The sequence below is a fragment of the Oreochromis niloticus genome, unplaced genomic scaffold (genome assembly GCF_001858045.2).
Source record: "Oreochromis niloticus isolate F11D_XX unplaced genomic scaffold, O_niloticus_UMD_NMBU tig00007743_pilon, whole genome shotgun sequence".
NCBI lineage: Eukaryota > Metazoa > Chordata > Actinopteri > Cichliformes > Cichlidae > Oreochromis > Oreochromis niloticus.
The window spans coordinates 219,562-247,353 of NW_020328741.1; the positions used below are offsets into that span (position 1 = coordinate 219,562).

Below are 27,792 nucleotides of genomic sequence, written 5' to 3' on the forward strand. Positions count from 1 at the left end.
TTAAAATGCAAAGTTTTTTTAATTTAATGTATCTACTGTAACTCTATAGTTTCGAGAACCTAACTGTTTGTAATAGTTTACAATTTACTTTGCTATTAGTACAAAAATGTAGAACATTGTGTTCCAACAGTGTCTCATTTGTTTATTAATACTTATCATCATTCATGTTTGCACATGGCCAATTCAGTAATGAGCCACAGCTGTCCTCTTTCTTTGTGAGTTTCACAATTTGTAAAACTAGGCAATTATAATAATTTGAATGTCTTTTGCTAATGCTACTTAACAAACAACACAGACATGTGCTTTAAGTTTACATAAAAATCACAGATTCAGACAAGAATAACCCTCTGCTTTTAGTCCAGCAGCACTGAAGGGAACTTAACTAAATAGCTCATTATCCTCATCACCTGGCATTGAGGTAAAACCAGAAAAAATAACCTGGCCCTTTTATTTAAAAAAAATAATATCCAGCAGTTCAGGAGGCCGACCGCATGGCCAGCAATGCTCCACTGGGGAACGACGGAGGTAATGGGACACCTTGGGCGGCTTGGCAGGTGCCTGCTTAGCGCAGACTTCTGGCTCAGGTGGAGCAGGACTAGCAGTCTGCTCTGGATGCTGGTACTGGCGCTCATGTTGACGGCTGGCCATTCTCTCCCTCGCAGCAGGTATGGGTGCTGGGACTGACCAAATGCGAGGACTCGCAGGCTGGCTTGGAATATGAACAGTTTTATTATAGGAGCTAAGAGACCTGAACACAAATGGCTAAATTAAACAGGCGCACACACGAGGAGTTGACAGCAACGTGACCAGGAGCAGAGATAGAAAGGATAATGAGTGTAGAAAGGCCCCAAAGTTTATAGGACAAGTCTATTCTGTTCTTATACAGGTGTTTATAAGTTTCAGAACAAACCTCAAGCTTCTTCTTCTACACTCTGAGACAGTTTGGCCTTAAGTGGTGTTCTGGCCGACACACCGGGGTGACCGTAGTGCTGAAGAGTGAATCAGCGCCACAACCGTGTGTATTCCTGATATCTCCACTACAATGGGAGAATGAGAAAGAGGTGGAAACACAGCTGGAACAAATCTGATTAATTAAATGGGGCAAGCAAAACTAAACATAGCACACTACCAAAATAAAACAGGGAACAGAAACAGAAAAACTAAATGAAAAAAGTCCAAACTCAAAACCCTGGGACAGCAACCCTGGTACCAAGACAGTTATAGAATTTACATTTTTGGCAGTGAGCAAACACTGGACAACAATCAGCCAGCTGTTTACTTTCTTGTAAAGAAACTCCGTATTAACAGGAAGAAAAGAGGAAAATACAATTATTGATTACATTGCAAGTGATACAGCTCTGAGCATGAGAAACTGTTGTCTTTCTTGTTTCACTCTGAAAATGCTTTTTGATATGACATTTATAAGAACAAGGCTTTGTAAATTTGATGTTTCATGGCCATTGTATTCATTGTATTCATTTATTCCTGTGTAAATAAATCTGTAAATCGGCGACTATAGGACGGGTCCCTTCGTGGTTTTTTGATGAATGTTAAATCTTTTCACCACAATACAAAGTGAGAAGTGAAGCCTAGTTTTTTTTGCACTTTAAAGGTCTGTGAACTAAAATATAAAAATTATACAAACTATAAAGTAAATTTTCAGTGTAAAAAACAGCTCCTGTTTTTGTTTCATAATTAATTCTAAATTGTAACATGTTACATTTCATTCTAATAGACTTATGTAATTTGTCTCATTTTAAGGGGATTATTACTTTCTTTAATATTGTATTTTATATGCTGATTGTTTTTTTGTTTGTTTCACATCTGTTGTCAGTTTTTTATGTTACCACAACTGAAATTATTTCTTCTTCTCCACCCGTTTATTCAGCTCAGGATTTTCTTTCCACTTCTTCACTTTATCAACTTTCGAATATCAACTCCTTCATAGTTTTCTTAAATTAGAAATATTTCTCAGTCACCTTACAGTCATGGGATCTCAGGCAACAGGCACATTATATAAGTACTACTTCTATTCTCCTGAAAATATTCATGAAGACAAAAAAAGATCTATTAATCTATTTGGATTTGTCTTTTTAAATTAAATATTTTTGTTCTAATAGTTTTGTGGATACAAAATAATACGACAGGACTTAAAGGAAAGTAACACATTTACTCTCATTTGGGGCGACTGAGGATGGATCAGATGAGTTTGCCACCTACCTTGTGTCCTCATACCTGGTGGTAATGGACAGCATGTTGCCTTATCAGTACTGGGGTCTTTTGTTTGATGGTTCCACAGTGCCTCCCTCTGGCCGTGATGAAGTACTACACCCCTCTGCTCTTTCTATTACAGGGAATGTCTAGAAAGCACAAACCTTTAATAATCACAGCTGAGATCATAAACTGTAGTTATCCTTCCTTCCTTTCCTTCTTCCTTCCTCTTAAGCACTTAAGGGTTGAAGGAGATGGCTTGAAGACTATCCCAGCTTTCACAAGGTAAAACTCAGGGTACACACTTGACAGTTCACCACTCATGATCCCATTGACAATACATGATTGTAATTCCCAAAAGAATCACCAATTAAATGGCCTGTATTTGTATAGCGCTTTACTAGTCCCTAAGGACCCCAAAGTGCTTCACACATCCGGTCATCCACCCGTTGACACACTGATGATAGCAAGCTACATTGCACCAACAGCCACCCTGGGGCGCACTGAAAGAGGCGAGGCTGCCGGACACTGGCCATCACCAGTAGGCAACGGGTGAAGTGTCTTGCCCAAGGACACAATGACCGCGACTGTCCAAGCCACGGCTTGAACCGGCAACCTTCCCATTACAAGGCAAACTCCCAAGTCTTGAGCCACGATCGCCTTAACCTAAAGAGCGAGTTGTTGGAGTGTGAGAGGGAGCCGGAGCACCCTCAGACAACACAACATGCACACAGCAGCCAGCAGATTCACATGCAGGACCTTCTTGCTGTGAGGCAACAGTACCAACCACTGCACCGTGTTGACCTTAGAGTGCAGTTGTATGGTGGAAAATGTTACTGTGGATGCTTTAGATTATATTACATACAGAAAAAAGTACTGGTTTATTATTTTAGTGGGCAAAAGAGTCAAGATTGGATCTAAAGGATGTAAATGGACAAGCACAGTGCATTTCTACTCAGTCTGAACACTCGACACAGCCTCATTCACCCAACTGCACGCACATGATTAGGGGAAACTCAACGTTCAGTATCTTCATTTTTTCATCAAAAGACTTTCTCTGTATCTCTGCTCTGTTTGTTTTTGACTTGAAACACTAAATAAAAGTTTTACTGCACATCTGTCTCTATTGTTTAATCAGCAGCTGTAATACTAAACTGTCCAAAATTTAAAAGTCTACATTTAGTAGATTTAGAGATATTTATTTCACCACTTTTAGTTAATGATACTTTATAAACCTGTTCTGCTGTTTAACAAAGACAGTATCATCATGTTTAAAGCACTTTTCAATCTGACAGCAGCACTCAGTTCTCCTGCACATGTGTGATCTTGGAGTGAACTGAAGGTTCAGATGCATCTCTCAGGTCCTGTGTGGAGACTTTGCTGGACTTTGTCTGTCTGTTAAAGATGTGATTTTCAGATGCTATTCAGCTGGTGTAGATAGTGGGGGTTTAGGTCTAAAACATCTTCTTTTGTCCTCCATTCATCCAGTTTCATGAGATAAAGTTTTGGTACAAGGACTGGACTGAAAAAGACTGAAAAGAGAAACTTTGAAAGAGTTTTAGAAGCCTGGAGGAAAAGCAGTGCTTCTTTAATCAAATGTAATAATACACATTGTTTAAATGTCCCAAAGTAAAGAGATCTCTCTGTGAACCTTTAATTCGTCACCCTCTTGTGGCAGCAGCTGGCTACTGTTACTTGCACATGTGCATTGTGGTTTTTTATTACGTTATAATTTAATACAAAACCCTTTAATTAAATTAGTGAGTTGAAGTAATATATGAAATATTAGTGTTAAGTAAGTCCCAGAGTTCAGTTTATTGGACATTAGCTACATTTAATAAGAAGATATGAGATCCAAATATATGCTTATGTCAACACATGTTCATTTTGATGAAGTTTACTGAACAAATTTGAATCATCACAACAACCAAAATGTTAGCAACACATCATAAAGTTTATTATTCTAACTATGGTAACCATGTTGTCCAGAATCGTGACATCGCACCCATTTAGAATCTTACCACCACTTTGAGCCTTTGATCCTTAAACCCATAAATAGGGGTGAGAAGCAACAACTTTTAGTCTGTTATTTGCAGCATCTATGTTCGCAGCCTTCGACTGTTCGTGACACAGATTTAGAGTCTTACCACCAACGTGATCATTTGATCCTAAAACCGACAAATAACGGTGAAAAACAACGACATTTAGTCCATTACTGGCAGCATTTCTGTCTGCAGCCCTCAACTGTTCGCCAGAGAAGCATTTGGATCCTGACTCCAGACTCCAACATGTCTCAAGGTGAAGAACCAAAAAGTCAAGAAGTTGACCCCGGCGCTCTTCCCTGGGATGAACCAGAAGACCCTTACCTCTCCTCTCTTCCCTGGGCTGAGCAAGTTGAATTAGAGGAGAAGGGCTTAGCAGAAATGGAGAATGAAAATCTTCTTAACAGAAAGAAGATTGTCTTCTTGATGGAGGAAAATGAGAAACAGAGCGCTCAATTAAAAAAAATGTCCTACCTGCTCCAAGAAAAGGAGAGTATTATTGATGAAAAACAGTGGGATATCAAAGACATGGAGGAAAGGAACCAAGAGCTCCAAGGAAAGCTGGATGAAGCTCAAGAAAAAATTAAAGAAATCCTCCAGGAGAAGAAACAACAGGACATGAGAGAAAGACAGATGCACGAACAACTCGAAAAGATGGAGATCAAATACAGAGTGGTAAAAGCAAGGGATGATAAAAATCAGGAAACAAATAAAGAGGTTCTTCAAGAGAAAAGGCAGCAGCAGATCAAACAAAAGCGAATGGGCCGCGAGCTTAAGGACATCAAGAAAGAAAATGACGAGCTGCAAGTAAAGCTTGATGAAGCTCTGCAAATAAATGAAGCAATCCTCGAAGAGAAGAACCAACAGGACATAAAGAAGCGAGACATGGAGAGGCAACTCCAACACATGGAGGGAAAAGACAGGATGCTGCAGGCAAGGCTTGAAGAAACAATGCACAAATATGACGAGTTGCTGCAAGAGAAAAAGCAACAGGAGATGAAACAAAAAGAATTAGATTGCAAGATTCAGAACATGGAGAAAAACAATGAAGGCTTGCAAGTAAAGCTCGATGAAGCTTTGCTAAAAAATACAGAAATCCTTGAAGTGAAAGAAGAACTGGTCATAAACCAGGGAGAAATGCAATGCCAGCTCCAAGGCATGGAAGGAAAATACAGAGCACTGCAGGCAATGCATTATGAAACACGGAACAAATATGAAGAGCTGTGTCAAGAAAAAGAACAACAGGACATAAAGCAGAACGAAGAAAAACTTCTTCTTGTCCAAGACTTTGAGAAGACAAAGCAAAAACTGCAAGAACTTGGCAACAAAATTAAGCACACAACAGCTGAACTGGAAGGAGAAAAGGAGAAAGTGCAAAAACAGGAGGCAACAGCTAAAGAACTCAAAGAAAGGCTCAAAGAAGAACAAGCCAAAGTAGAAGAAGTGGAAAAAATATGCAACAAACTTAAGAAGCAAAATACAGAAACAGTGGACGAGTTGAGATCCCTCATACTAGAGAAGAAAGTGCTTGTGGAAAAGCAACTCAAGAAGAAGAAAAGTGCTTCCGCTTCTTCCTCCGCAGGGCCACTCCTGCCTCATCTTCCTCCACCTCTGTTCCAGTTTAATTTTCCCTTCTCCTCTCCCTCCCCTCTCTCCCCAATAATTTCATAATAAACACAATTGGCTCCTAACACCTGTCCATCTCCCTCCCCCCTCTCTCTTTTCACCCTCACCCCCAACCAGTCCCGACAGTTGACTGCCCCTCTAGAGCCTGGTTCTGTCATAGGTTCTTCCTTTAAAGGAGTTTTCCTATCCACCGTCGCCTAGTGCTTGCTCAGAGGCATTGTTGGGGTTTTCTCTCCTCTATCTCTTCCTCCTTTCTATCCCTTCCTTGACCCCCCCCCCTCCCCCCCCCCCCCCCCCCTTCTATTTCCCCAATAATTTAATAATAACACAATTGGCTGCATTTAAATGTGTCTGATCAGTGTCTTCATTCAAGAATGAATTGTCTTGTCACAGAGTCATGTGTATTTTGTCTTTTCCTCGGGCTGGTGATCCTCGCGGTCGTTCAGCCCTGGAGTATAGATTATTAGTGTTTTAATCACATTTAGTGTTACATTTTAGATCACCACAATAGGATATCCACAATTCAGGATTCAGGCATTTGTTTTAGTTTGATATCGTAATCATTCTATGATTGAGTCGTTAACAGAACCAGCAGTTAGCAGCAATAACTTCAAATCAATGACATTTGCAAGCATTCCTTTATACACAGCATTTCAGTCAGGTTGAGGTCTGGACTTCCATGATGTAGATTTGCTGCTGTGCTTGGGGTCATTATCCTGTTGCATGGCCTAATTTAGGAGAAGCTTTATCTGTCAGACAGACAGCCTCACATTTGACTCTAAAACACTTTGGCATACAGAGGAGTTCGTTGACTGCAAGGTGCTTTATTGCTTGTGTCTGCAGAAGAAGCTCAAATCACCACACTTGAACCAGCATATTTGACAGTGGGTTTGAGATGTTTAAGTGTTTGAGTGTCTGAAATACTGACATGTGAACGCCAGAATATAATGGTGAGATTTTAGTGCTGGTTAGATTGCATACACACTGCACATTATAAGGTTTTACAATTTTGCATCTGTGACCATTCAAACACCAGACAGTACTGAATGTTTCTTCTTTCTTTGTGCAACTTTACAATCATAATGTCCATTTTGGGGGATTTTTAGGGAAAGAAGGGAAGTTTTATTTTTAATGATCAGTGTCAGTGATTAATCACTACAGTGACACAAATAAACTTGAATTATAACCATAATCCTGATTATCAGTCAATACAAAACACATTCAGAAGTAATGTTTTCACAGATTTATTTTGACATTACATCATATTTTTAAGAGGAACATTCGCTTGCATATTGTTAACCTAGAAGCACTTTTAGTCTTTGTTAAGTTTATCTAAAAAGAATTTGGCAAACACCCTTTTTTGAATGTCATGCTCTTGCAGGCTGCAGTAACATTTGAGTTTTGTAAGTGCAAAGGTCCATTCAAACAGGTGGTGACATTACAATCCTTGGTTTATGTACATTTTGGAGCTTGTCAACATTCAGCATTTCCAAAAGCAGAATAAAAATTTGAAAGCTTGAAGATATATTTACATGTACATTTATTTTCCTTCCTTGTGGTCATACAAATTCTGCCTCTGATGCTTCTGACTTCAGATGTTAGTAAAAAAAATATTGTTAACTGGGCAAAACTGTTTTTCTTTTAAACATATCAGGAGGTTTATTTTCCCTGACATCATCTAAACACAGCTCCTTTGCAATACTGATAAAGTTTCTCTGTACTTTGCCACATTATATTACAGCAGATGTAGAAGTTGTATCTAAATGGTGATTCTCCATTAATGAATTTGTATAAGGTCAAGTCCTGGATATTTTACTAACTGTAACAACAAACCACTGCTTCCTACTGTATGCATTATAATCTACAGCATCTACAAAGACACCTTCCAACAAACGGCTACACTCTATGATCTCAGCTATGATAATTAAAGGTTTGTGCTTTCTAGACATTCCCTGTAATGGAAAGAGCAGAGGGGTGTGGTACTTCATCACGGCCAGAAGGAGGCACTGTGTAACCATCAAACAAAAGACCCCAGTGTTGATAAGGCAAGGTACTGTACGTTACCACAAGGTATGAGGATACAGGTAGGTGGCAAAATCATTCAATCCATCATCAGTCACCGCAAATCAGAATAAATTTGTTACGTTCATTCAGGTCCTGATGTATTTTTATAGCTGCATAAAACTACTAAGAGAAAGATATTAAACAAAAAAAGATGAATCCAGATAGATTCAATTAAATGTCTCTTTTTTAACCCATCATGAACTTCAGTGGTATTTTTAAGAGAATAGAAGTAGTTATGAAAGGGTAGTACTTCAGAAAGTCTGAGGATCCATGAGTGCAAGGCCATTCAGAAATAGTCACGATACATCTTGACCCAGCTCTAATTTGTGAGTGAAAACTATGAAGGTGTGGATATTTAACAGTTTATAAGGTCCTTTCTCTTTGAACCTGCTTTGGTCGTCATCAAACTTGTAAATGTGGGAACCACCAAACAGCTGAGCCACAATGACAAACACCTCATTTTCCATGATAACAGATTTGCACCCCACAATAGACTGACCTAAAGGGCAGAGAAACACATGAATCGCTTGAGAATAAAACTCAGCTCAAGCATTCTGGGAGTGTTTGTTAGCCTAATGTGTGATTTAGACTTCCTAACTTACAGTGTCACTGGAAACTCCCTTTAACCCTTCACCCAACCTTCCATGTAACCTGACATGCACCTCCTGAGAGATGTAACTACACGTTGGGTCGACACAGCCTGCGAGGACTTAAATGGTTAGAAGGTTGCGCTGCAGGATCAAGAGGGGTTTCCAGTTATGTAGTAAGTTAGGACACATTTCCTGCAGAAGTCGAAATCAAACTTTACCTGTGATGTTATCATAAGTCCTGAAGTTCATTTCTATGTGGTCCCACTGGAAAATCATACAGCTCTCTGTGCTGGGAGCAGAAATGGCCACGTAGACATCATTCTTATAGCTGAATGTGTCAACAGACAACGATTCTGAGGCAACAGACTGATGAAGGATGAAATCTGTGGAAAGGAACATCGGGAAATGTATTTTCACAAACAACAAAGCCACGTTAAATGAATAACCTCTACACAACTTAGAAAGACTGTGCTGAGTTCTCTCATCCTGATCTCAGCTGAGATTTACACGGAAACGATCAGTGGAAATCGTTAAGGTACTATTGGTCTACATTCTTCTTCTATGGTAGCAGCCTGGGCAAAGTAACACCCAAATTTAAACTTCTGCTTTCTGTTGGCACCAATGACTGTAGAAAACATATTGTATTTCACGGCTAAACTGGGAGAAAGACAGACTGCAAGAATTACACAGCACACTATTTCCTATACTATGTACAAACTCACAGCTCTATAAGGAGTCAAGGTCAATGAGGAGTCCTGGCAAGGCTTTAATGTTATGTTGCCAAAGACTGGAAACAAATGCAGTTGATTATGAAAAAGAGACATCATTAAATCATGTATAACAGATAACAGTTGTATTTTCAGTCACTGGAACATACAAGTGAGTCAGGTCCCTGAGTCCTCTGAAGGCATATTTGGATGTAGTCTCTAGTTTGTTACTCTCAATGAATCTGTGGATCAACAAGAAGAAAAAGAAAAGTATATTTTTTGATCAATTTCAACATTTTGCCAGCTAGTAAACCAAATGGTAAATGGACTGGTTCTTGTACAGCACTTTTCTATTTTGCCTGAGCACTCGAAATCCTTGAAACCTGTCTAATTCAGATCAGGACCTCAAAGCACCAGCAGCCCAGATCAGCTGATCACAGCCTGGACACAAAGAAAATTTACTGAAGCTTTGAATAGAAATTGCGATTCTTAACCTCTTGTTGAGCCACTACAACCAATTTTAGAGTTCCCCCACCTGCTGAATCCCACTTTAACCCGTTCCTTACTCATTTTCTGTTTAGAGTCGCTCTCTACAATGTAGAGATATTTTAAAATCTTTCGTCTTTTTCTCTGCTCATGTTCTACCAAACTGATTCAAGCTGAGTATATTTATGAGAATTAAAATTTAAAGAAGTAAAGGTCATTTTCTTATGTATTAATGTTACTTTAATGATACATTAATATAGCACAAGGTTCAATTAGCTTTGCACAAAAATAGCTGGTAGAAAAATCCTCCAAAGAGCTACTTTTACTGGAGTGGTTTTGCCACTAATATCTGTACTTCTGATTAAGTACAGAATGTCTTTGCTTTTGCCATCTCACACTCTTTCATGTTTGAATCCATCTTTAATGGGACCACAGAGGAAATATTTGCTGGAGCACACCTCGTGTCCCCCAGAATCCTTACTTTGTCCATGTGAATTTTAAACAATCAAATCTTGTGAAAATGGCCACAACTTGTATATTTAACACAGACATAATACTTCTCCCACAGGAGAAAGACTGTGTACATCTTTGCTGTTGTAGATTAGATTTAAGTTCACTTCTTTGCAACAGTCAAAACTGGCACAAGGCAGACACTGAGAGGGGAAGCAGGTTCACAAGTTTTATTACACGAGAGAAGAGGTTTGAGCCAAAAGCAGACAGGTGAGGATCCACCAGTGAGTTCTTTCCTCATAGACAATTATTGTTTTCTTTGGTAAAACAAACAAACAAACAAACAGTGGTGGTGCTGCACTTGAAATGAAGTAATAACAGAAATTTAGTTTGAAATTACACTTGCATACGTACAAAAGTATTTATTTATGTAAAAGGTGAATTAAAACTGTAATAGCAGGTGGTTAGTTTGTAATATTACTCATTACTACGACCTTATTTCACTGCTTTTTTTTATTCAAGTTTGTGTCCCAGTGCCAGGTGAGTCACAATAATATTTCCAAATGTGCAGCACCTGTAGGTTCCTTTGTTTTCACTCTTGTGTCCAGTTCATCCCAAACCAGCTCGATGGATTCAAGTCTGGAGACTGTGCTGGCTACTCCATGTTTTCAAGCTTACCATCTTGTTCTTTGTTCCTGAGGTAGTTTTGTCTTGCTTCAAAAACAGCACTTAGTTCTCCTGCAAACTGAATGTAAATTGATGATTTTGAAGGGAAGTCCTCTTTCTGTTATTTAAACCAGTTTATAGGATGACAGGATCACATCATATATGCAGTAGTCACCCTTGCAGTGAGATCATTTCCGATTCAGTGAAAGTAGATGAATCAGCTGATGGTTCAGATGCATCTCTCAGGTCCTGTGTGGGGACTTTGCTGGACTTTTTCCTGTTTCTTAAAGACATGACTTTCAGATGCTATTGTATTGCTGGTGTAGATGGTGGGTTTTTTTAGGCCTGAAACATCTTCTTTTGTCCTCCACTCAAACAGTTTCATGAACTTCTTTTACAGACACACTGCACCCCAGTCTGAGATATGCTGTCCTCCTGTACTTTAAATCAGAGCGAGAAGGTACGACCTCTCTCATGACCTTAGGATGTATGTGTATGCCAGACTGCTCTGGAATGCACACAGAGTCTCTGCAGATTACTAAGGATCAGAGATCTTATCAATATGCAATCGATTATATAACTCTAAGCACATATGAGTATGTTTCTTAGCATAAATGACAATCCAACAATATAAACCTGACAGTGGTCTTCTACCTTTTGCATCAATAGTTTTACGGGATGTTTTGCAAATTAGCACATTTTGTTTGACATCCTCCTTGTGAAATCCAAACAACAGTGAGTCTCACTCCCTCGCTCATCTGAAACTCCCGCTGGGACCATATTTTCCCTATCTGGTAGTATATGAACACGCATGATAAGTACAGCGCACCAGTTAGAATTCAGTTTTCAGGGCCCTCTTCTGTGGAGTAAGCTTACAGTTTGGATTCAGGAGACAGTGTCACGGTCTGCGGTGGGCGGATCGTGTGTGGGAGTGTGAGGTTCCAGGTGCAGACATAGACGAGGAGACAGTACTGAACTTGAAACGAAAAGCGAGCCTTTATTTGGGCTGATTAACGTGGCAAACAACAGAACGCACAGAGCAAAACTAAACTAGAAGCTGAACTGGGAAAACTAAGAACTGACACTTAACTCAGACAGCAGGGAAAGCGAAGACAGGGTGACGATGATGCATATGAGGGAGACAACTATGAACAGGACTCTGTGCTGGAACAAAAAAGAACTATGAAACGTGTACACGTAAGCAACATGGACATGACCAGCACAGAGTCCTGAAACCTGGCGTAACACGGGGGAAATTGAACAAACGACGCGGCGACGACCACAGGAAGACTGAGGACTTAAATACACACATGAGGTGATCAGGGGAAGTGGAGACACATGAGAACACAGCTGACTAGAATGAAACATAATGACAATACAGGGGAGAGTAACACTAACTACAATGAACAAAGAACACCAGACTCTTCCAAAATAAAACAGGAAACACAAAGACATAGACATGGCACGAACTTGACAACAAGAGCCATACAGACATGAAACATGACAGGTAGACGCACGGACCAGGGAGAGATGACAGAAGGGACTAAGAAACCAAGGACTAAACTGCAAACTAGAAAACAACTAGATGCGTTACACTACAACATGGGGATACAAAAATATGCATTAGAGCTCAAACACTGGGCCTAATGGCCCAGTACTGTGACAGACAGACACTATTGCTACTTTTAAGATTAGGCTTAAAACCTTCCCTTTTGGTAAAGCATATAGTTAGGGCTGGATCAGGTGACCCTGAATCCTCCCCTAGTTATGCTGCAATAGGTGTAGGCTGATGGGGGATTCCCATGGCAGGTATTTCATCTTCAGTCACCTTTCTCACTCACTATGTGTTAATAGACCTCTCTGCACTGAATCATACTTGTTATTAATCTCTCGTTCTCTTCCACAGCATGCCTTTTGTCCTCTCTTCCTTCTCTCACCCAACCGATGGCGGCAGATGGCCGCCTCTCTCTGACCCTAGTTCTGCTGGAGGTTTCTTCCCGTTAAAAGGGAGTTTTTCCTTCCCATAGTGGCCAAAGTGCTTGCTAATAGGGGGTCATATTATTGTTGGGTTCTTCTCTGTATGTATAATTGTAGGTTCTACCTTACAATACAAAGTGCCTTGAGGCGACTGTTGCTGTGATTTGGTGCAGCAGAATCCTTCTTCCAGAAAAGAGAAAAATACTTTTTCTTCTTTTTCAGGCTCAGTTCTGCAGCTGTTTGTTTTGTACTATGAGGTTTGTCATCTCACTGAAACATTCTTTCTGCTGAATCTCCATTTTCTGGCAGCCTTTCTCCGGTTCTTCTAATGCTTCTTGCTTCTCTAGTCCTTTTCTTTCAGTGTTTATATTTCTCTTGCGGCACTTTCTTTGTCTCAGCATGTTCTCATTTCTTAGTTGTAAGTTGTCTTGCATGGCTTCTAATTCCTGATGTCTCCTCTGCATTTCTTCAAATACGTCTTTTTGTGTTTTTTCTTTTTCTTCTTCTCTTCTTGCATTTCACCATTTGTCTTTTGGACTTTGTGATACATTCCATGCAAATGTCTATTTTTGTTCACAATTTCTTTGTTTCTGAGCTGCATTTCTGTACATTTTTTCTCCAGCTGTTGTTTCTCTTCCTCGAGTTCAATGTTTTTGTCCTTTGCTTCGTTATAAAACACTTGTAAGTCTGCATTTTTCTTCTTGAAGTTGTGGAGAACATCCTGCATCTCTCTTTGTGTCTCTTCCAGTTGTTCCTTCTCTTCCAACATTTCTGTGTTTCTCCTGAGTATTCATCAAACATTACTTTCAGCCCTTCATGGTTTTTCTCCATATCTTCAAGCTAGCACGTCCAACTGTTGGTGCACTGCATCCTGCTGCTCCTTTTTTTGCACCATTTGTGTATTTCGTCCGATCACTTCATCCAACATGACTCGCAAGCCTTCACTATTTTTCTCTGTTACTTTGAGTTTTAAATTTTTATTCAAAAGATATACGAAACTGGCTAATTGCTAGAAAATGCTAATGCTCCCCACTCATATGCAAAGTGTTAAGGCCAATGTGTGACCCACCTGTCACTGGGCCAGAAATTGAATAAATAAGCAGTGAAATGAGGTCAGAGTAATGAGTAATATCACAAACTAACCACCTGCTATTACCAGTTTTAATTCACTCTTTATATAAATAAATATATTTTATAAGTTGAATTTCTGTTATTACTTCATCTGAACTGCATGGTGAACATGGGTCTTCAACAACACATATCCATATCTCTACAAAGTTGCTTTAAAATGTTTATATACTTCTGCTTCATCAGTACCCTGTGACACAGGGCTGATCTCAAAGAGAGGAAATGGCGTCGGCCCCCACATGCTACAAAATTCTCATCCTTAATAACGTGTGTAAACAATGGTTTCTCCCCTCACATACAAGTGCATAAGCACTGGCATTGTCACAGCGCTTGTCTTTCCTAAACAAATGTTTTCATTTATGCTTCCTTACTGAAAAGATTTTTCTAACTTTTGAATGTAACATAATGTATTAGTCAGGTCATATTTTTGTTATAATCAGTTTATTTTGAATGTAAACACTTTTCGTCCAGTCTCTTTCATTTAGTTAACTCTTAACACATAACAGCTTTTTACATAAACAGGACCAAAACGAATAAACCTAGCTTATTCTCTCAACCAGGGCTGTTGAGATTAAACTGAATCTTCCATGGTTGGTTGCATGTTTGAGATCTCAGGTTCAACTACCAGCAGGACATTCAGGAGCACCATACCACAGAGAGCAGCGTCAGGTGTCAACGTCCATGTTATTGAGATGTTCGTTGCAGATGTGCCTGTATTATTGACTGCTTTGAATTTCTCATTGAAAACCTAAAGACCTGAAAGCGAGGTCAGAGACATACTCCCATTACAAACATTGTTATACAATGAAACATTCAACTGGTGTCACACCAGGGAGAGTTTCCTTTATATCAAAAGGTTGGGGTGGCAGAATATCCGACAAGCACTTGACTGAATAAGTGGTTTTTTTGGACTGCCTCAGCCCAGGTGATGTAAACGGCAGCGAGACAGAGCGAGCGATCGAGTGAGAGAGACAGAGAGCGAGTTTTGAGATGTTAGAGATTTGTGATGTTTAGCGTACAGTTGGTGTGTTGTGTTAACTTGTGTAGTTAGTGTGTTGTGTTGTGTAGTTGTTGTTTTGTTTTGTGTGTCAGTGAGGACACGAATGAACGTCACACAGGCAGGATGCAGTGTGAACACTGTCTCCAGGTGGAAATCAGAAGGAGTGATACACCTCCTGCTGTCAGGCCTGCAGGGTTTCTCCCTCTGATGTTCTTCTCTGTCTTGTGGTAGACAATTTTAATTTTTTTTACTGTCACAAATAATTTGTGGGGCATCTTATTGTGACACCTTATTGTTCTCTCATTTTAGTTAAGTAGTATTTTTAAATGGCTGTACAAAAAAAAGAACACAAGATGCATTGGCTGCATTTTTAGATGAATAGTTGTATATAACTTTATTATTCACAAAAGTTTTACATAAGTTTTACAAATTTACAATTTATATTTGCATTTCAAGTTATGAAAATAATTTACTAAACATGTCTGTGGTTTTTACACTAAAAGAAAACATAACTATTACTAGGATTTTATGTGTTTGTATGATTCCAGACCAGTTGTGTTAATACAGTATGTCAATGAAAAAATAACTGTAAATTCGGACATGTGAGGTTGTGCTGAAAAGAATGATACCAAGCAAGACAAGGTAAAAAAACACAAAATCAAAAGTAGCCAAAAATGGTCAATTTTATTTTGGACCTCAGGAAATTAGGTTTAAATTATTGTTTGTGACAGAGTAGATTTCTGACATTTTAGTATTAGTAGTAAGGAACAATTTGATTTTCTGTCTAACAACAAACAGTGTGAAACTTAAGTTAGACTTAAGTTTGCCCAATGTTTTGTAGCTTTCTGGATTTTATACTTATTGGGTACATATTTATTTATTATACAGACTATACAGTACATAAAATAAAAATGTAATTTTTTTTATGTAACTGAAATGTTTAATTATGTGGGTTATAGAAAATAATGAAGTTATAGACCATATTTATATGAAACGTGTATACTTACTGCATATTAATCATTTTAACCATATGTAACACCTGCATATGTGTTTAAAAAAAGGCTTTGATTCTGCCACCCCATTTGATTTCCATGCCACCCTAGGAAAATTTCTCTAGATCCACCCCTGGACCTGTCCTGGACCAGCAACACCAAATCAGTGACAAAAAGAGCTCAGCAGCGACTGCAATTCAAGAGACGACTGAAGAAGGTGCACATCCCCAAACCCATCTTTAACACCTTCTACAGAGGTACCATACAGAGCATCCTAACCCGCTATTTACACCTCACGCTGCACTGGGAAAGCCATAAGCATCATAGCCGACCCGCATCACCTTTCCCACCAACTGTTTACCACCCCTTAATCCAGAAAATGACTCTGCGTCATCAGGAGCAGGTCGGCAAGATTGTGCAATAGGATTTTCCCCCAAAGCAGTCCGGCTCCTGAACACCATGCTGCGCTCCTCCACACTGAACTCTCTTCTCCACACACTTCTTGGACTACATAACACTCTCCTTTCACAACCAATTCTTACACTACCCTGTATTGTACTGATCGACTCTGTCTGTTGTCTTTATTTATTCTCATTGTTTTCTATTCTTACTCTCTCTGTATTCAAGTACAATACTGTTGTACTTACTCTTAGATTATCTTATTTCTGTATAGTTGTAAGTATGTATGTATATTTGAATTTTCTCATTTTATTTTTACAGTTTGCACCTTTGATCCAGGACAATGATATTTCATCGTACTGTATACTTGAGTGCATGTTGTTGGGTTGACAATAAAACTCTGCTTGACTTGAATTAAACTTGTGCATTAGCGAATGAGGAAATGAGCCTCTACAGGCCTCAGACAGCATGTTAAATGTTAACGTTCATGACAGTTTAATTAGAAAAAGACCAAACAAGTATGGCTTGTTTGGAAGGGCCAGACCTCAACCTGACTGAAATGCTGTGTATAAAGGAATGCTTGCAAATGTCATTGAATTGAAGTTATTGCTGCTAACTGCTGGTTATGTAAACTACTGAATCATAGAATGATTACGATATCAAACTAAAACAAATGCCTGAATCCTAAATTGTGGATATCCTATTGTGGTGATCTAAAATGTAACACTAAATGTGATTAAAACACTAATAATCTGGACACAAAATACACATGACTCCGTAACAAAGACAATTCATTCTTGAATGAAGACATTGATCAGACATATTTAAAATGCAGCCAATTGTGTTTATTATTAAATTATTGGGAAAATAGAAAGGGGGGTGGGCGGGGGGGTCAAGGAAAGGGATAGAAAGGAGGAAAGAGATAGAGGAGAGAAAACCCCAACAATGCCCTCTGAGCAAGCACTAGGCGACGGTGGATAGGAAAAACTCCCTTTAAAGGAAGAAACCTATGACAGAACCAGGCTCTAGAGGGGGCAGTCAACTGTCGGGACTGGTTGGGGGGTGAGGGTGAAAAGAGAGAGAGGGGGGAGGGAGATGGGACAGGTGTTAGGAGTTCAAGGGAGCTAGGGGAGGGAGAGGTGTCAAGGTGTCAGGAGAGAGGGAGAGGGCAGGAGAGGGCAGGTCAAAATTATGATGGAACAAAGGTGGAGGAAGACGAGGTGACATCAGCAGTGGAAAAACCAGACAAAGCATGAGTGTCCTTCCTCCAGAAGAAGCGGAAGCGTTTCTTCTTCTTTTCCAGGAGCTTTTCCACGAGAACCTTTTTCTCTAGGATCAGGTTTCTCAGCTGATCGATTGTTTCTGTATTCTCCTTCTCAAGTCTCCTGCATGTTTTCTCCACTTCTTCTAATTCGGCTTGTTTGTCTTTGAGCCTTTCTTTCAACTCATTAGAAGTTGCCTCCTGCATTACCTTTGCCTCCTGCATCTCTGTATAACGCTCTTGTAATTTGTTGTGAGCGTCTTCTAACTGTTGACTTTTCCTCTCCATTTCTTGAAGTTTGCACTGCAGGTCTTCATTTGTTTTCTGGAGTTGCTGCTTTAGCACCTGCACCTCAGTGTTTTTGCACTTCAAGGTGTTTGAAAGTTCCTCGAGTTCGGTGTTTTTTGTCAGCATGTCATTGAGCTGACTCTGCATCGCTGAGCATTGTTTTCGCAGTTTCTCCTTCTCTCCTTCCATTTCAGTTGCTTTGTAGTTCATTTTCTTGTAAAGTTCTTGCAGCTTTTGGTTTTCCCTCTCAAAGCCCTGGAGTAAACGTTTGTCTTCTTTCTGCTTTATGTCCTGTTGTTCTTTCCCTTGAAGCAGCTCTTGATATTTCTGCTTGTGCACTGCAGTTTTATCAAGTTTTACTTCCAGGACTCGGCATTTTTCCTCCATGCTTTGGAGTTGGCACCGCATGTCTCTCTGGTTTCTTTCCAGTTGTTCTTTTTCTTGAAGAATCTGGTTATTTCTTTGCAGTGCTTTATCAAGCTTTGTTTTCAGCTCTCTGTAGTTTTCCTCCGAGTCTTCAAGCTTGCTTTCTTTCTGTTTGATCGGTTGTTGCTTTTTCTCTTGAAGCAATGCTTTGTATTTGATCCCCAAGTTTTGGAGTTCTATGTCCTGCCGTTTCTTCTCTTGGAGGATTTCTGTATTTTTTTGCAGAGCTTCATCAAGCTTTAATTGCAGCTCCCGATCCTTTTTGTCCTTGTCTTTCTCATTTTTCTTCTGCTGGAGGATTTCTTTGAGTTTTTCTATTGCTTTATCAAGCTTTGCTTTGAGCTCAAAGTTCCTTCCACGCACATCTAGGAGTTCCATTTCTTTCTCCTTTTGAATATCTTCCTTTTCAAGAAGCTGGCTGAACAATTTATCTACTTCAGCAGTCTTTCTCTCATTTTCTTGTCTGAGGAAGATAATCTCCTTTCGCTGTTCAAAAAACTCTGCCAGACGTAATAGATGTACTCTGGCTGGGGCGGGTGTTTGTATTGCGATTGTTCATGAGATTTTCCTCATGCATCTCTTCCAAGCACATTTTCTGAACTTGAATATTGTCTTCTTGAGCCAGAAGAGGAGAGCTGGGCTTTACTTTCTCTTTTCTTGTGTGTTTTTTCAGAGACATGATGGAAAGTGTAAAAAGTCACTCTGAAAAGGATCCAATTGTTTTGAAAGGCTTCTCTGTCAAACGTTTCAATGCTGCGAACATAAATGCTGCGAACAACGAACTAAAAGTTGTTGCTTCTCACTCCTATTTATGGGTTTTTAGGATCAAAGGATCAAAGTATCAAAGTGGTGGTAAGATTCTAAATGGGCGTGATGTCACGATTCTGGAAGCCAAAGAGGTTGTCACATGACATTTCTGGGATTTTTTACTTGGACAAATTATCACAACAGTCCCCCCCCCCATAAGAAAACAGTTACAAATCATTATCTTTCTTTTTCAGCGGAGCCTTCTCCTCTTCAACACCCACAGTATCCTCTTTTGTTTTCTGAATCAAATAAATCAAACAGCATGTGATTAAATAAGAACTGTGTTGCACAAAAACACCATTTAAAAAAAAAAAAAATTAAAAAACTTGACATATCAGGCTGTACCTTTCTCCTTCTTAGAGTCCAGCAAAATATGTTTGCACTGGTTGCTGTTTGAGCAAATAATCCCTCTGACTTGTAAAGTTTTTACAAAATACTTCTTCTCACTGCAAATGTCTGAAAGTGTGTGAACTTACAGTCCTCAGAATGTGACACCTACAGAATGTATTTGAGTTATCAGGTTACAAACATAAACATGGTTACCATAGTTAGTAGGGATGGGTATTGATAAGATTTTAACGATTCCGATTCCATTTTCGATTCTGTTTAACGATTCGATTCTTTATCGATTCTCTTATCGATTCTTATTTTTAAAAAGGAGAACACTAAGGTCGATTAGCTTAGAATTTTGTTTTATATCTTCTCTTTGAACAAGATAGAAATTTAGGAGTAACATGGCCTTATAAACCCAACAGTGAGATCTTAAGAGATCCACAGCCTACGGCTCTTCAATGGGGTGTCACAGGGTCCCCGGGGAAAATTGTAAATGTAAAATAATAAAATAAATATTCTTCTGTAGCAATAACAAAGTATAACATAAATTATTCTGTAGCAATTACACAAGAATATCCAGTAATGTCCCTGCCTACAATTAAACACATTCACTTACCATCTGCTGTGGCAAACGGGTGCAAGGCTTTTACCACAAACTTAGTCACTGCTCGGTGACATTCGGGCCTGAAAAGAGACGCTACCGGTAGACTGCAGCGACAACTGCCAGCGAGCGCCAGCCAGACTCTGTCTGTCTCTCTCATCACGGTCACCTAAATGCACAGTAATGGCAGGTTTTGTAATAAAGCAGATCGCGCTAACATAATATCCACTGTTAGTTGATTAGTTACCTGCCACATTAACGGGAGAGGACGTGCAAACTGCTGCTGCTGGGTTGAGATTCACGAGTCCGGAGCGGAATTAAAAACACGACATTCATTTAAGTTCATCGCGTATTTTGTGAGCAAATGCTTTTGCATATTCGTAGTGTTTCCTCCCTTAAATGAAATATCTACTTTGCAAGTATTGCAAGTTGCCCTGTTGTCATCCGTTCTGGTAAACCAAACTTTTGAGCGTTTGAGCCGCTTAGGCGCCGTGTTTCCTGCCAGGTACGCTCCGACGCTCCGCAACATGGTGACGTCATTCGGGGCGACTGGAATCGATAAGGGAATCGTTTGCAAAAATGGCAAACAATTCCAAGGAATTGAAACACTGGGAACCGGTTCTCAACAAGAACCGGTTTTCGATACCCCTCCCTAATAGTTATACTAATAAACTTTATGATGTGTTGCTAACATTTTGGTTGTTGTGATGATTCAAATTTGTTCAGTAAACTTCATCAAAATGAACATGTGTTGACATAAGCATATATTTGGGTCTCATATCTTCTTATTAAATGTAGCTAATGTCCAATAAACTGAACTCTGGGACTTACCTAACACTAATATTTCATATATTACTGTGTGGAGGTAAACACAGACGACACGAGAGCTCTCGATTATCACTCGTCGTTTAATCTCATCACCACAGAACTGAACTCTTTTCCCTCCAAAACATAACAACAACACTTCCTGAGGACTGGGTGTGAGTGGAGCCCTCCAGTGGTCCACCACACATGCCCCCCCCGAACACCCAGTAGGGTCATCCCCTAGTCCAGAACCCTTGCCTTAATCAAACGTCCAGAACGGCTGAACCGGGGAGGTGGAGAGCTGGCTGAGGGGAAACGTGCCTGAGGACCAGACTGGCATGGGCGGCCAGGAGAAGCTGAAGATAGCTCGGGCCCTGCCAGGTGGGGGTGCTCCCAGAGGAAGAAGCAGGGTTGTCCAGTCCAGTGGAAGGCGGGCGGCCACGGCGGGGGCCTGAGCCGGCACCAACTGATCATCCTGCAGCACATGTGCCGGCTTAAGTCTGTCAATAGAAATAGTCTCCTGACGACCCCCAAAGTCCAAAAGGAAATGCTTCCGGCCCGGTTGAATAACCCTAAAGGGGCCGTCATACAGTGGACGCAGCGGAGGCCTATGAGCGTCATGCCTGACGAAAACAAACTGCGAAGAGTCCAACGACCTCGGAACAAAGGTGTTGGGCAGACAATGGTGCACTGGGCCAGGAAGAGAAACGAGTCTCTTGGGGACGGAGAGACAGCACAGAGGGAGCGAAGCACGGGGGTGGGCTCCCGGGCAAGAATTCCCCGGGGACCTGGAGGGGCTGACCGAGGACAAGTTCAGCCGGGGAAACCCCGAGGTCTTCTTTAACCGCGCAGCGCAACCCCAGTAAAACCCATGGGTGGCGGTCAACCCAGTTGCCATCTGTGAGAGAAGCACGGAACGCGGCCTTAAGCAACCGGTGGGAACGCTCGCACATCCCGTTGGCCTGCGGGTGGTACGCAGTGGTTCGGTGGATCTTGACACCCAGGCCGTCAGCCATGGCAGACCAAAGCTCGGAAACAAACTGGGGGCCCCTGTCTGAGGTGATGTCGGCGGGGGGACCGAAACGCGAAACCCACGTTGACAAAAATGCCCTTGCCACTGCTGCAGCTGTAGTGGACGCCAGAGGCACTGCCTCAGGCCAACGGGTTGTGCGGTCCACCACAGTCAAAAGGTGCGTGAAACCTTGTGACTGCGGCAGGGGACCAACCAGATCCACATGTACATGATCAAAACGCCTCCCTGGGACGCGGAAGGATTCGAGGGGCGCCTGTGTGTGCCTATGGATCTTAGCGCGTTGGCATGGGATGCACGCCGCTGCCCATTCTTTCACCGATTTACGAAGGCCCGGCCAAACGAACCTAGAGCTGACCAGCTTGACCGAGGCCCGGACGCCTGGATGAGAGAGGGCGTGTACGGAGTCGAAAACGCGACGACGCCACGAAAGTGGAACTACAGGGCGTGGTCGGCCGGTGGAAACATCACAAAGCAGGCTAGGCCCGCCGTTCCACATGGGTCTGTCCTCCAGTACAAGGCCCGTTTGCTCAGACCGAAGGGCAAGGACGTCCGGGTCCGCCCGTTGATCAGCGGCCATAGCGTCAAGTCTATGCCAACATAAACGGGAGAAACCAGCGCACGGGATAGACAGTTGGCCACGCAGTTGGACTTACCAGCCACGTGCTGAATGTCGGTAGTGAACTCGGAAATGGCTGCCAGCTGGCGCTGCTGGCGCCCACTCCACGGGTCAGAGACCTTGGACATCGCGAATGTCAAGGGTTTATGATCAACGTATGCGGTGAAACTCCGACCCTCGAGAAAAAAACGAAAATGCCGGGTCGCAAGGTGCAGGGCCAGCAACTCCCTGTCAAAAACGCTATATTTGCGCTCACTGTCCCTAAGCGTGCGACTGAAAAAGGCAAGCGGTTGCCAGAAACCGGAGACCCGCTGCTCCAAAACTGCGCCCACTGCGTCCAACGCATCGGTGGTCAACGCGATCTCCGCCAGGTGGGCAAGCAGGGCGGCGTTTGCCAGCGCGGCCTTGGCATCAGAAAACGCCTGGATGCGTTCAGGGAGCCAATCAATTGGGTCCTTAGCAGTTTTACCCTTCAAGGCAGCATAGAGAGGCTGCAGCAGGTGCGCGGCTCTGGGGAGAAAGCGGTTGTAGAAATTGATCATCCCCAAGAACTCCTGCAGTGCTTTAACGGACGCGGGACGCGGAAAAGCCGAAACGGCCCGGACCTTGTCCGGCAACGGAACCACACCATCAGCGGAAATGCGGTGGCCCAAGAAATCCAGAACCGGCAAGCCGAACTGGCACTTGGAGGGGTTGACGATCAGGCCGTGTGCCGCCAAGCGCTGGAAAACCTGACGCAAATGCGACGCATGCTGACTCTCAGAACAGCTGGCCACCAATATATTGTCAAGGTACACGAAGACAAAAGGCAGCCCGCGCAAGACAGAGTCCATCAACCGCTGAAAAGTCTGGGCGGCGCCTTTCAGGCCGAACGGCATGCGCAAAAATTCAAACAGGCCGAAAGGGGTAATAACGGCAGTTTTCGGGACGTCTTCGGCGCGCACGGGAACCTGGTGATACCCCCGCACTAAGTCGATTTTAGAAAAAATCGAGGTGCCGGCGAGGTGGGCGGAAAAATCCTGTATGTGGGGAATGGGGTAACGGTCGTTCTCCGTGACATTATTCAAACGGCGAAAATCCCCACACGGCCGCCACCGACCGTCGGACTTGGGCACCATGTGTAGCGGAGAGGCCCAGGCACTATTCGAGCGCTGCACAATGCCGAGGCGCTCCATGGCGGCAAACTCTTCCCGAGCGACGGAGAGTTTCGCGGGGTCGAGGCGGCGCGCGCGTGCGAACACCGGGGACCGACCGTCGGAATATAATGTTCAACCCCGTGCTTCGTTGCCGTGTTTGAGAAATTAGGAACAGTCAGTGAAGGGAACTCAGAGAGCAAACGCTGAAAAACATTCCCAGAAGTCACCAAATTAGCCCGATTCAGGGGCTCGATGACGCGAGTGAAACAGGTTACTGAAGAAAAAGACTGGGCGTCGATTAAGCGTCTGTTAGCGACATCGACCAGCAGTCCGTGAGCACAAAGAAAATCAGCGCCCAAAATAGGAACAGAGCTAACGGCAACAACAAAGGTCCATTGGAAATCGCGACCATGAAAACAAACAGTCACGAACCTTTCCCTGAACGTTGCAATGGGAGAGCCATTAGCCGCAATGAGCTGCGGTCCGCAGCCCGCTGCTAAACTGTCGGCGCCGGACGGGGGAAGGAGGCTCTTCTGTGAGCCGGAGTCGACCAGGAAACGTCTCCCGGAGCGCGAGTCTTCTATGAAGAGCAGCTTTTCTTTGTCGCCAGCGGTCGCGGCCGCTACAGCGCGCTGTCGGGTCCCGTGTCCCAGGGTAGGAAAAACACAAGGCAGCAAACAGCAGCGCGCTCTGGGGCCAAAACGCTGATGGTAGAAACAGAGGTCCCGTCCGCGGTGTGGCTGTGCCGCGACCTTTGCCGCCAGCGAAGGAGCGGACACGTCGGGGCAGGTCAGTGGGGAAGTAGGAGGCGAGGCTGGAACTAGGTCGTGATCGTGGAAAGCACGGGTAGCCAAGAGAATACGATCCGCAGACTGTCCTCAGCCAGGGAGCGATAATCCTTCGTGCCCAGAAGTGGAGAGTTGGCGAGGCCGGCTCTCACGGCCGCCGGCAGCTGTCAGAGGAAGATGTGGGCAAACAGGATTCCCCCGTCATCTGGACCGAGAAAGGACAGCATGCGCTCCATCAGTTCGAGAGCCGTACCGCCACCCAGGCCTGAGAGGGAGAGGAGCTTCTCGGCTCGCTCTGCGTCGGAGAGGGCATAGCGCTGAAGAAGCAGCTCCTTAAGGGCGGCGTACTTCCCTCGGGCAGGTGGGTCCCGGAGGAGAGGCAACGCACGACGGGTGGCTAGCGGGTCGAAAGAGGCCACCACCTGGAGATATTTAGAGTATTTAAAAGTAGAATGGGAGGCAGAGCCTTCAGTTTTCAGGCCCCTCTTCTGTGGAACCAACTTCCAGTTTGGATTCGGGAGACAGACACTATCTCTACTTTCAAGATTAGGCTTAAAACTTTCCTTTTTGCTAAAGCATATAGTTAGGGCTGGACCAGGTGACCCTGAATCCTCCCTTAGTTATGCTGCAATAGACGTAGGCTGCCGGGGATTCCCATGATTCATTGAGTTTTTCCCTTCCAGTCACCTTTCTCACTCACTATGTGCTAATAGACCTCTCTGCATCGAATCATATCTGTTATTAATCTCTGTCTCTCTTCCACAGCATGTCTTTCATCCTGTTTTCCTTCTTTCACCCCAACCGGTCGCAGCAGATGGCCGCCCCTCCCTGAGCCTGGTTCTGCCGGAGGTTTCTTCCTGTTAAAAGGGAGTTTTTCCTTCCCACTGTCGCCAAAGTGCTTGCTCATAGGGGGTCATATGATTGTTGGGTTTTTCTCTGTATTTATTATTGTGCTATCTACTGTACAATATAAAGCGCCTTGAGGCGACTTTTGTTGTGATTTGGCGCTATATAAATAAAATTGAATTGAATTGAATTGAATTTCGTGTCGTCAGCCGAGATGCCACGAAGGGCGAACTGAGCCTAAACGTGCACGAACCACGACGGGGGATCGTGAAGCCAAAAGTCCGGCAGCTCGAGCGGCACAGCAAACGCAGCCGCAGCCGGAGGCAGAGGGCTGGCGGCTTCGGTGCCACCATCGGACTGCAGCATGTTGGAGTCAGGGGTCATCAATGTGGAGGTAAACACAGACGACACCAGAGCTCTCGATTATCACTCGTCGTTTAATCTCATCACCACAGAACTGAACTCTTTTCCCTCCAAAACATAACAACAACACTTCCTGAGGACTGGGTGTGAGTGGAGCCCTCCAGTGGTCCACCACAACTGTTAAGATATTCATTGTGTGTACTCATGTTGTACAATATGTTTAACAGAGACAGTATTTTAGTTGTCACCACAAGGAGGCACTGTTTATTGTAAGGGCACGTATGCTGCGTCATCACGCCCCTAAGAAGTATACCCACAACAAAATGGCACCCATGAGGAAAGTTTTGCCTCGTGTTCATGTGGAATAAAGTTCCCAAAATATTAAGGACATTTTTGCCTCCGTCGTCATTTTCCTTCGAGTTGATCGCTGTCGATGCTGCAATACTCAACAGGTTATGGGCCCAGGGCCGACTCGAAGAGGAGTTTTTTCTTATGAAGCTCTGGAGCCGCAACGGATAGCGGGCTAACGGCTAAATAGCAACATGGATCAACTAGGAGCAAGCAGGCTGCCTCGACTCATGTTTGACAGAGATGAGACCAAATATGAACTTTGGGAAACTAAGGTGCTAGGATATTTGCACTTGTTGGGATTAAGAGACACTGTTCTGAAGGAACCGAACAGTGAGGCTGAAGTAGCGGCAGACGGTAAGAAGAACGCTGATGCTTACGCCGAGTTAATCCAATTTTTGGACGATAAAAGCCTCTCACTGATTATGAGAGATGCCCCTGATAATGGGAGAAGAGCATTAGAAATATTGAGGGACTACTACGATGGAAAGGGAAAGCCCCGAATCATCAACCTGTACACCACGCTGACATCGCTTCAGAAAAAGAGGGAAGAGACTGTCACAGACTATGTCATCAGAGCAGAGGCCGCCATTACAGCACTGCGCAATGCAGGTGAGACTTTAGGTGATGGATTATTGATTGCTGTGGTTTTAAAAGGACTACCTGGAAGTTTTAAACCATTTGCAATACACGTTACCCACGATAAAGACGATATGACATTTGCTGAGTTCAAAACAAAGCTACGGAGTTTCGAAGACACTGAAAAGTCAAGCGCATCGGAGTGTAGCGACAACATAATGAAAACAGGAGTAAGAACCGGGCGTGAGCACACAAGATCCAGCGCACAATGCAGATACGAGAGCGATGTGGACATTGTGTGTTTCAAGTGTGGACTAAAAGGCCACCGAGCAAAAGTGTGCAGACGGAGGACGTGGTGCAGTCATTGCAAAAGCAACACACACAGTGATACCACATGTAGACATAAAGACAAGATGGTGCGCGGAAGGTCGCAGATGAGAGCAGCAACGGATCCAAAGCAGAAACTCCGGATTATACCTTCAGGATTAAGGGCGCAGACATGAAAGTCCAGCAGTCAGCATACAGCATTGAGGAGAAAGGCCTGTTGGTCGACACTGGGGCTACCTCACATCATTAACGACATCGCCAAGTTCAAGAGCTTCAACGACGCGTTCAGACCGGAGTCACACAGCGTGGAACTGGACGGTACCCAGTGCAGAGGCATCGCCCAACAGAGGGGGGACGCAGAGGTGTTCCTGATTGACAATACAGGCCAGCGACGCAAAGCAACGCTGAAAGATGCGCTGTTTATTCCATCATACCCCCAGAACATATTCTCCATAAAGTCAGCCACTGCATTAGGAGCAACAGTCACCTTTAAACAAGGGCAGGACATGTTGACCCACAAAGACGGTACTAACTTTAACATTCATGTGTATGGCAAGTTGTACTATTTGCAGACTGAAGTTGAGGGTAATGATAAGTGTAACACCTGTCATGACATACAGGCATGGCATGAGATATTAGGTCATTGCAACTATGAAGATGTAGTAAGATTGCAAGGTGTGGTTAATGGTATGCAGATTAAGGGGAGAACTGATAGACCTGACCAGGAATGTGAAGTGTGTATCCAGGGGAAGTTTGCAGAAACCTGAAACAGAGATCCTGATACAAGAGCAAAGGCTCCTTTACAAATGGTCCACACAGATTTAGCAGGTCCGATAGCCACTGAATCTATTGATGGGTACAAATACGTACAGTCATTCACTGATGATTATTCAAACTC

At 42.9% G+C, this 27,792-nt stretch overlaps 1 protein-coding gene across 1 annotated transcript; it reads right to left on the reverse strand.

Annotated features, from left to right (window-relative positions):
* Nucleotides 1–17,230: 17,230 nt before the first annotated feature.
* On the reverse strand, nt 17,231–18,796 carry LOC109199953 (restin homolog). The gene has a single exon (XM_019355315.2). It carries the CDS (start codon nt 18,689–18,691, stop codon nt 17,528–17,530), a length of 1,164 nt encoding a protein of 387 aa, XP_019210860.1. The 5' UTR covers nt 18,692–18,796; the 3' UTR covers nt 17,231–17,527.
* Between the last annotated feature and the right edge of the window lie 8,996 nt (nt 18,797–27,792).